This window comes from Salvelinus sp. IW2-2015, unplaced genomic scaffold (assembly GCF_002910315.2).
Source record: "Salvelinus sp. IW2-2015 unplaced genomic scaffold, ASM291031v2 Un_scaffold2617, whole genome shotgun sequence".
NCBI classification, from domain to species: Eukaryota; Metazoa; Chordata; class Actinopteri; order Salmoniformes; family Salmonidae; genus Salvelinus; species Salvelinus sp. IW2-2015.
Genome location: NW_019943925.1, coordinates 12,069 through 21,810, shown reverse-complemented (window position 1 = coordinate 21,810; position 9,742 = coordinate 12,069). Strand labels below are relative to the sequence as shown.

The window sequence follows — 9,742 nt, the reverse complement described above, 5'->3', positions numbered from 1 at the left end:
CAAGGCATGTATATCTGTATGTTTAAACTTTTGAGTCGTGTCATGTTTCCTTCATTAGAAAACTTTGAAAGCTTTCCAAAGCATAATGACTTTGGATCCCTCTCCCCTGTGTCCTCCATGTGTGTTTTTGCCACTCCCTGGGTGGATTGAGCCTCTTTAAAAACTGCTCCACTAAACTCTACCGCAGGGCTTGGGTTGTGTCCACAACTTAACAACCTATGGACTGTTTGCATTGTAGAGACTGCTTCGTTTGAAGAATCAAATACATTTGGATTTTTGTGCTGTTGTACTGTTTTCAAATGAACTAATTTGGATTTGACGCTATAGGAATATAGTGATTTAGTTTTAATAACTCATAAGGGTTGATGCTTGAAGATGTCTTTTAGTGAACTTYTAGTGAATTTCACGGGGAAGAATGTGGAGGAGTTTACCATCACAGGCTTCGACCACCTCTCTCACCAGAAGCTCCTGGGCTTCCTCATCTTCATCACCTATTTCCTTGTGCTTCTGGGAAGCGGCACCAACATCTGCATCATCGTGACGGACAGACGGCTGCACACGCCCATGTACCTCCTCATCTGTAACCTGGCTGTGGTGGACATCATGTTCACCACCAGCACCAGCACCACCATGATCTCTGTCCTGCTGGCCGAAGTCAAAACCATCTCCTACTATTCCTGCATATCACGCATGTACATCTACCACCTGGGTGACATCACAGAGTGCCTGGCTTTGTCCCTGATGGCTTTGGACCGAACCATCGCTATCAGCACCCCTCTTAGGTACCACAGCATCCTGACTAACCCACGGCTCTTCCTGTTGATCACAGCTACCTGGCTGATAGGGTTAGGGGTCATGGGGGTATTAACAGCTCAGGCAGACAGTCTTCCATACTGCCAGCCCATCATTAGATATGTGTTCTGTGACTATCCTGCTATGGTCAGAGCCGCCTGTGTCAACCCTGAACCCTATTGGATGCTTCCCACCATCCTGGGTCTGTGGTTGATTGGTGCACAGTTCATATTCATTCTGCTGTCATACGTGAATCTGATCTACACAGTACTGAGACTGCCTAACAACGAGAGCAGAGTGCAGGTGTTTAATACCTGTATTTGTCACATCATTGTGGTGTCCAGTTATTTTGGCCCCAAGTTAGTCTCTGTGTTGTTGACGAGGATAGGGGTGAGGCTGAATCTGACGGAGCGTAATGCTTTACTGATTATGGCCACGCTGTTACCTTCTCTGATCAACCCTACAGTCTACTGTCTGAAGACCAAAGAGATTAGAAAGAGATTGGTTCAGATACTGTCTAGAAAAAGAACTGTAGTGATGAAATGAGGTAGTGAAAAGTATCATTTTTGTGACTTGGATTCAATCAGAAACTGCACTAATGTGCATTGAAAGGTTTTAAAGGTAATTTCCAATTCAGCTCACAACAGCAGCGTTTACGTTGCCTTTAAGAGTTGCGTTGTCTACAAGCAAGATCAGATTGGATTTCTGTTGAATAACCACAGTCCACGGTTTAAATAGTTCCGGCTTCTTCTGTTAGCACTTCACATTACTACACCTGTATATTGTCCTGTATCTATTGTATCTAAAGGGTTATTTTTGTTGTTGCAATGTTGAGAGTTAAACCTGGAAGTTAGATTTTATTTGTGCGGTGTACACAACATGTGTCCTTTGCAAATGACCAATAAACTAGATTTGATTATATAACCCCTATATATATATATTTATTTAACTAGGCAAGTCAGTTAAGAACAAATTCCTATTTACAATGACGGCCTACAACGGACAAACCCGGACAACGCTGGGCCAATTGTGCGCCACTCTATGGGACTTCCAATCACGTCCGGATGTGATACAGCCTGGAATCAAACCAGGGACTGTAGTGACGCCTCTTGCAGGGAGATGCAGTACCTTAGAACGCTTTCTTTAACTAGGCAATAACCCCTATATATTGTGATAAACAGAGGGGGATAAAGTGTTACTTTCTCCTAGACTGCAAACTCTGGACCCAATAACAAACACACATTTGTTTTTCTGTCTGATATTTTTATGTATAAATACAACCACCTGATACACATCACAACAACGATACACACCACAACAACAATACACATCACCGATAAACACCACAACAACAATACACACCACAACACCGATAGACACCACAACACCGATAGACACCACAACACCAATACACATCACAACAACGATACACACCACAACAACAATACACATCACCGATAAACACCACAACAACAATACACACCACAACACCGATAGACACCACAACCACCCGATATACACCACAACCACCCGATAGACAACACAACCACCCGATAGACAACACAACCACCCGATAGACAACACAACCACCCGATAGACACCACAACCACCCGATAGACAACACAACACAACACCGATAAACAACAACAACACCGATACACACCACCGATAGACAACACAACACCGATAAACAACACAACACCGATAGACAACACAACACCGATACACAACACCGATACACAACACCGATAGACAACACAACACCGATAGACAACACAACACCGATAGACAACACAACACCGATAAACACCACTACACTGATACACACCACAACAAACACCCAATTGAACAAACACCTAATTGTCTAAACACAGATAAAGATTGGACGAGGATGAAAATTGGACAACGATGAAGCCCTCTCGGAATATATTTTACTTTTCCTTATTTCATGGCAAAGATTGATCTGGATCTTGTTTTTTCTTATGCCTACTAGGCCAGGATCATAGCCCCAAGCACACCATGAAGAGACTGTCAATAGTACTAGTGTAGCCATGGTATTCAGCGACAGTTTAGTCATCAGAACGACTGTATGTAAGGTATATCGAGACTTATTATGGCATCGCCATCTAGAATTATTATTATTATTTTTTCTGAAAGTACCCTTCCCATCCTCATCTGCGAGTGAGAAGAGATGCACGTGAGAGATGTGTAAATGACAGAGAAGTGAAGTGATGGAGATAACCTGTTGTTGTGCAACTAAAGTTGGTGCTGCTGCTCGTTGGGAAGGATTTATCTATAGAAAGGAGCTTGATTGTAACCTGACTCTTATCAATGAATCCACAGGCCCTCTGAATAAAGTGATATAATAATGAAGTCAAGAAATTATAGCTTATACTCTGCTACACAGCTTTGGTAGGTCACAATCCCCACCAGCGTAGTAGTTCATGTCTATTCCCATTGTGTCATCGTCATCACCCATAAGAACCATTATTAATCCCTGGTTGCATTCATTCAATCAGGACCTGCTTATTGAGGCCTACGGGGATGCAGTGGAGAAGCTGGAAGACAAGAGGAGACTGGGCCTCCGTCCCAAATGGCACCTTATTCCCTTTATAGTGCCAGGTGACCAGGAACCAAAAGTAGTGCACTATATTGCACATTCATCTTCTGCGCATCCACCATTCCAGTGTTTAATTGCTATATTGTAATTACTTTGCCACCATGGCCTATTTATTGCCTTAACTCCCTTATCTTACCTCATTTGCACTCACTGTATATAGACTTTTTGTTTTCCTTTTTTCTACTGTATTATTGACTGTATGTTTGTTTACTCCATGTGTAACTCTGTGTTGTTGTATGTGTCGAACTGCTATGCTTTATCTTGGCCAGGTCGCAGTTGCAAATGAGAACTTGTTCTCAACTAGCCTACCTGGTTAAATCAAGGTGAAATTAAAATAAAATTAAAATATATCGGGAATAGGGTGCCATTTGAGATGCATCCTGGGAAGTCTGTCTGAGCCACACAGGACCAAAGAGTTTGGTCTCATTTAAAGGATCCTTTTACAAAATACATTTAAAGTTACAGACACAAAGAAATATAAAATATGGGTAATGTTTATATGAGAGAAGACCACTATGTCACTGTGCATTGTTGTTAATGAAATAGCTATATTTATTTTATAACAATAAATACAAGCCATTGTAAGTGTCATAGCATCGTCAGTGTCACTGCAATCTGTAAGCCAATACAGTACTGATAATACCTGACTGTTGTGTGTGTGAACATGGTTACCATGTTTACCGAACATATACAGGACATGGTTGCCATGTCCTCATAATATAAGATATTAATGTTCCAGACACATTTCATGGGAACTTACTTATTTCAACAATTTAAAATCGAATGGACAGCATGTTAACTACTTTGCCGATTGGAATCCAACAGACAATCATAATATCATTAAAAATATAAAATTCCCAGTTTATACTACAAAGCCAACTTTATATGAAGTGTTAAAATTAGGTTATATTTGACTCAAAATTCCATGACATTGAGTAATGTGGCTAATAGGCTAGATTATCTATTTATGTAGCTATTTATTTAGCAAGCTAAAAATACAGAGCCTAACTTTAGCTAGGGAGGATGTCATGTCCTTGGACAAGTGAGTGACTTTTTCCCCCCATATCGTTTTTCGGTGGCTACAGATGCAGGTGTCATTTGGTTAACAGTTATGTTATCAACAGTTAGCATATCTCTAGTTGTGTTATCAACAGTAGCATATCTCTAGTTGTGTTATCAACAGCTAGCATATCTCTAGTTGTGTTATCAACAGCTAGCATATCTCTAGTTGTGTTATCAACAGCTAGCATATCTCTAGTTGTGTTATCACACAGCTAGCATATCTCTAGTTGTGTTATCACAGCTAGCATATCTCTAGTTGTGTTATCAACAGCTAGCATATCTCTAGTTGTGTTATCAACAGCTAGCATATCTCTAGTTGTTTCACAGCTAGCATATTCAGTGTCAAAATGTGGGTTGGGACATGCACACTTGGCAGGCAAGCTGCAGACGGATGAGCAGGCTACTACTCCCATCGTTTATCATTCATCAGTGGTATGTTGACGGCAACTAGAAGCAGAAGAAGTGTTTATCTACTGTTTGCTCGTTAGAGTTGAGCTCACCTCACTCTGGCTAACATTAGCTAGTTGTCGATGTCCATAGACAACTGAGGGAGAGAGAGCCTACCTCTTCGTGGTTGTTTGATATTGGACTGTAAAGTTCTCAAATGTAAAATGAGAAACTGCATTTAATTAACTGAGAAAAGTGTGTTGTAACTGCTGCCAAATATGATCGCCTCTAACCACTGTCCCAATAAGGCATATCTCTAAGGCATTTGGTTATTAGGCCAGTATATTTAGGCCCTGTCCAGAAGAATCCCTAACCCCTCCTCACATAGGCACTCTGAAACAACTTGATAAGTGGAAGCAATAGGGTGAAGGCACATTGAGTAAATCCCAGCTCTGTTAAAAGTATACTCAAGAAAATATTTTATTGATCATAGAGATTCGGGAGTATCATTAAAACAGGTTCAGATGCCCCACCAACATTTGCTGAAATAGTAATTTAAAACCACATCTGAGCTCTCTTTGTTGCAGGTACATGGTCAGTTGAATAAGATGAGAAAAAAGAGAACCCCACATTAAAAGCAGTGAAAAAGCTCTGACGAAGGCCTTGCCGATACATAAAGCTTAATAAAGAGCAGTGATACTAGTAAGAGCAGTGTGGGGGTTTCTTCTTCTTTCTGAAATAAGTAAATTAAATCAATAATGAGAGAATAGTCCAAATAATTGATACCTTAAAATGGACGCTGGTGGCGTAGAAGGAAGGCGGAGTGACGTAAACCAAGAGATTGTGAGTTCATAATCGCACGTGAGGATTTGTTGAATAACAACGACTGATTAATTGAACACACACAATGTAATCATGTGTGTCAAATATGTAATCTGAAAACATTATCTTTAAAGCACTGTGTGGGTATCCCTAACTTTATCACAGACAAAGAGCAGTGAATGGATCAGTGATCAACAATCAGGGCCTTGATTGGCTCAGCAACAGTAACACATGAATGTGTAATGTTATTTGAATTTTTTTCAATAAAAGTATTTTTGAAACATTCTCATGATACTTTTCTAGAATATTCATATCATGTTCTTGGTAAGTTCTATTTGACATTAAGGGATTGTTTACTTGAAAAAATGTCTTGCACATTACGGGAACATTCCTATGAAAATGTTACTTAATGACGTAATGAGACTCTTAAGGGAATTTTCTCTAAAGTTGTGGGAACGTTTGTTGTTAGCTGGGTTTGGCCTGTTGCTTACACATGAGTTGCTCTCTGTCTCCTTCTCTCATCTGCAGAGAGCGTTTCTAAGCTATGTGGACAAGCCGGTCCTCATTAGTTCTCTCATTAGACTGACTGTGGTACTCAGTAGGAGACTCATGTGTTGGACAGATAGAGGTCTGGAAATCATCCTATATGATACTACAGATAGATAGAGGTTTAGTTATCATCCTCTATGATACTACAGATCCTGGAGTAAAATGTATGGAGTAAAAAGTACAAAAAATTCTTAAGGAATGTAGTGAAGTAAAAGTAGGCAAAAATTATTAATTGTAAAGTACAGATACCCCCAAAAACGACTTAAGTAGTACCTTAAAGTATTTTTACTTAAGTACTTTACACCACTGTCATTAGCTCAATTTATTAGCTCAACTGGATGAGAGTGTCTCATAAAATATTCAAATTACTACAATTACCAAAACATAAAAAAATATAACTGATGAGATCTGAATGGTAAACTTTCTCCTAGCTTTCTCTCTCCTTTCTCCTCTCTTTCTCTCTCATTTCTCCTCTCTTTCTCTCTGCTTTCTCCTCTTTCTCTCTCCTCCTTCGTCTCTCTATCCTCCTCTTTCTATCGCCTCCCTCCTCTCTCTTCTCAGCCTGTGTGGTTGGGGGTTCCAGAAGGGCATTGAGTTGTGTCCTATGACAACCACACAACAACAACAACAACAGCAGCAAGGGTATTCATCTCTGACACGTCTTCTTCACTAAATCAAGGTATGTCATACACAAGTACGGTGGCCCACAGGGGACATCCTACTACAGATTCACAATGAGGCTGCAGGTATAACAGTGGAGGTGGACTCAGAGCAKCACCACAAATTGGTCTTCAGTCCAACACACATCACCAGACTACTGAAGAGAGACAGTTGGATCCAGTCTGTGGTAAGACCAGGTAAGACTTAGTTTCTGCAGTATGTAGTTGTACCATGTTAGACTATACAGTATGTKGGTTCAACAGGTAAGAGTTATTCTAATGGARGGAACGTGAAACCAATATCAGCTTTWCAGTGCTATTYCTTGGATTATTCATTRGAATTGTTTAACTGTATCTGAGGTAAAAGTCAAATGGATTCTATTTTACACTTTGTTGTCAGTTAAAASAATTGTATTCTTAKTTTWWWAAATATATAATTACATAAGAAATAGACAATTGRACTTGGATATTTGCCTTTGTMYTGATGATGTTTCACTCATTGCAATGTCTCAACAGGTGAATTAAAAAACAGTAATGTATTTATTTTATATTTCCACAGATTATTACGAGCCAGGAGGAATCACTGATAACACCACCAGTCAGGATGAGTTACCTGACCTCTGACCCTAACCAGACAGAGAACATTGACACCATTATCCGACCCCCTTACTTCTTCATCAGTGGTTTCATCGACATCCCCCACATGAAGTACTATTACATCTTCCTCTGCTTCGTTTACATCATCTCTCTGGTTGGTCCATAGCTCTGGTCTACGCTGTTACAAACTATCTGTGATCCAGGCTGTTACTAACTAGCTCTGGTCCAGGCTGTTACTAACTAGCTCTGGTCTACGCTTCATTAACCAAATGGTGATCCCACTCTAGAACTCCAAAACAACACACAGCACACACAACACGACCAACACACCAACACACACACACACACACACACACACACACCACAAACACCACACACATCAGCCACACACACACACCACAACACACACACACCACACCCATCCACCCACACCCACCCACACACATACAGAACAAGACAAATGCTTAGGAGACAGAAGGCGACACGAGACAGAGACAGACTATGATAGCAGCCACATACGGCCCATGCCTAGGCACGCCAGCGAAAGGACATAGTTAAACCCGTGAAGCAGACTCAGTCTGGGCAGGCGTTGTTGGCCTGCGGAATCTAAGATGTGTGTGTCCTGCATTGTATTCTCAACAGGTATCTTCTGTATCCTCATAATGTCCACAGAGGTTTTGTGAATTGAGGTGGAGACGCACATGCGAGATTTGCAGGACATCACAGGAAGTACTTTTTTATCTCATAGTGGTAAATATAATATCAGTTGGCATAAATTCTACCTTTATGTGGGGACTATATGTTTCAGGGATGAGTCCCAGAACCACAACTCAGCATGAACCACAACAGCAAAAACAACACAAGCTTGATAGGCAGCAAAAAGTGGCTGCTCGTACGGCTAGCGTTTCACTGCCCTGTTTAGAATTCCCCTCATGCAGCTCGGTGGATTTTTTCAACGTTGGTTATTCCCTGGAGTACCCGACGGTTCTTGGTCCCTCCTAGTTTATCGAGCGACTGTGAATGAAAAGACCACCATTTTAGGAAATCCAAGCTGGATGGTCTTAGTTATGGTTGATTAATCTGAATTCAAACACCACCATTTAGGTCCAGCTGGCCTGTATTGTATCGAAAAAATAGTGATTCCTTCTGAATTCGAGCCCACCCATTAGGTCAATCCTCAGCTGTGGCATGGTCTGTAGGTGATCTCTGACCATGACAAAACCTCACATTAGCTCCAGATGCCTGGTGGGAGCATGGTTGTAGTATGATAACTTACACAATTACAGATGACCCTATGTGTAAAGATGTTAGGATCTGCACTTCTGTCTACTGCATTGATTTATATTTACCTTCTCTGCTAATTGTCTATTGCCACATACAAACAGGTCTTCCCAGCGACGGAAAGAGAGAGAGGTTCAAGGTCAGAGGGAATCTTACAGCGATATAGCCCCCAAAGTACATTGCCTGTGTTTCAACCTCGGCCTTCACAGACGTGAGATGTCAGGGCCAACTTATGCTACTCGCGCATCTCTGTCCCGCAAGGATCACTGGATATTTCCATTAATACAGCGCAATGACACCTCATACTCCGTCAGCAAGAGCCAGGTGACCTCACAGTCTAAGCCTCTTCTTCTCATCTTTCACAGCTTCTCTTCTCACCCATGGCGCAAAGTCCTATTCAACACTCACCATACCTCTGCCTACGACAGACTGGTGCCATCTGCTGCCCACTCAGGTCTCAGATGTAAATACATCGAAATAAAATTTGTGTTATCCCCAAAATAACAACCCTCAAAAGGGCGGCTTCAACAATGCCCGCTTGTGTGATAGAAATTAACAATGTATCTGCTGGTATCACTGACTGATGATGGGTCGAACTGATTAATATGAATACCCACTGCATCTAAAGTCGAGCTCTTATTAAACCAGCGTAGGGCCCTTTCCGGTCTTGCTCCATTGGTACGGACCTCCCACAGGCGATCATCCGATATGATGGTGACTCACAGTTCCATGTCCCCAAGCTGACGCGGTGCTGCCCTGGGGTATTTTGCTGTGTTCATGTGTTGCTCGGCTGATTGCTCTCCGATCACCCGAGCTCTTCCTCTGCGGGTAGGTGGGCTGGAGGGAGTGGAAATCCCGTCTGACCGAAAAAAGGTTAGCCGCGTTTCTTGAATCCCGGCCATGCGTTGCCGGGCGGGAAAAAAAATAGCAGTTGATCACTCGTAACATGTGAACAATGAAGATTGTATTATTG

The 9,742-nt window shown here is 41.6% G+C and overlaps 2 protein-coding genes across 2 annotated transcripts in view; both read left to right on the top strand.

Moving 5' to 3' along the window:
- The first annotated feature begins 375 nt into the window (after window positions 1-375).
- On the top strand, window positions 376-1,338 carry LOC112074392 (olfactory receptor 10G7-like). The gene has a single exon (XM_024141576.1). It carries the CDS (start codon window positions 376-378, stop codon window positions 1,336-1,338), a length of 963 nt encoding a protein of 320 aa, XP_023997344.1.
- A 6,142-nt stretch (window positions 1,339-7,480) lies between these two features.
- Window positions 7,481-9,742, top strand: part of LOC112074391 (olfactory receptor 8B3-like) — a gene marked incomplete at its 3' end in the record, with an annotated part of 6,009 nt that continues 3,747 nt past the window's right edge. The window contains 1 exon segment of the mRNA XM_024141575.1: window positions 7,481-7,647. Coding sequence (XP_023997343.1) covers window positions 7,496-7,647 — 152 coding nt within the window.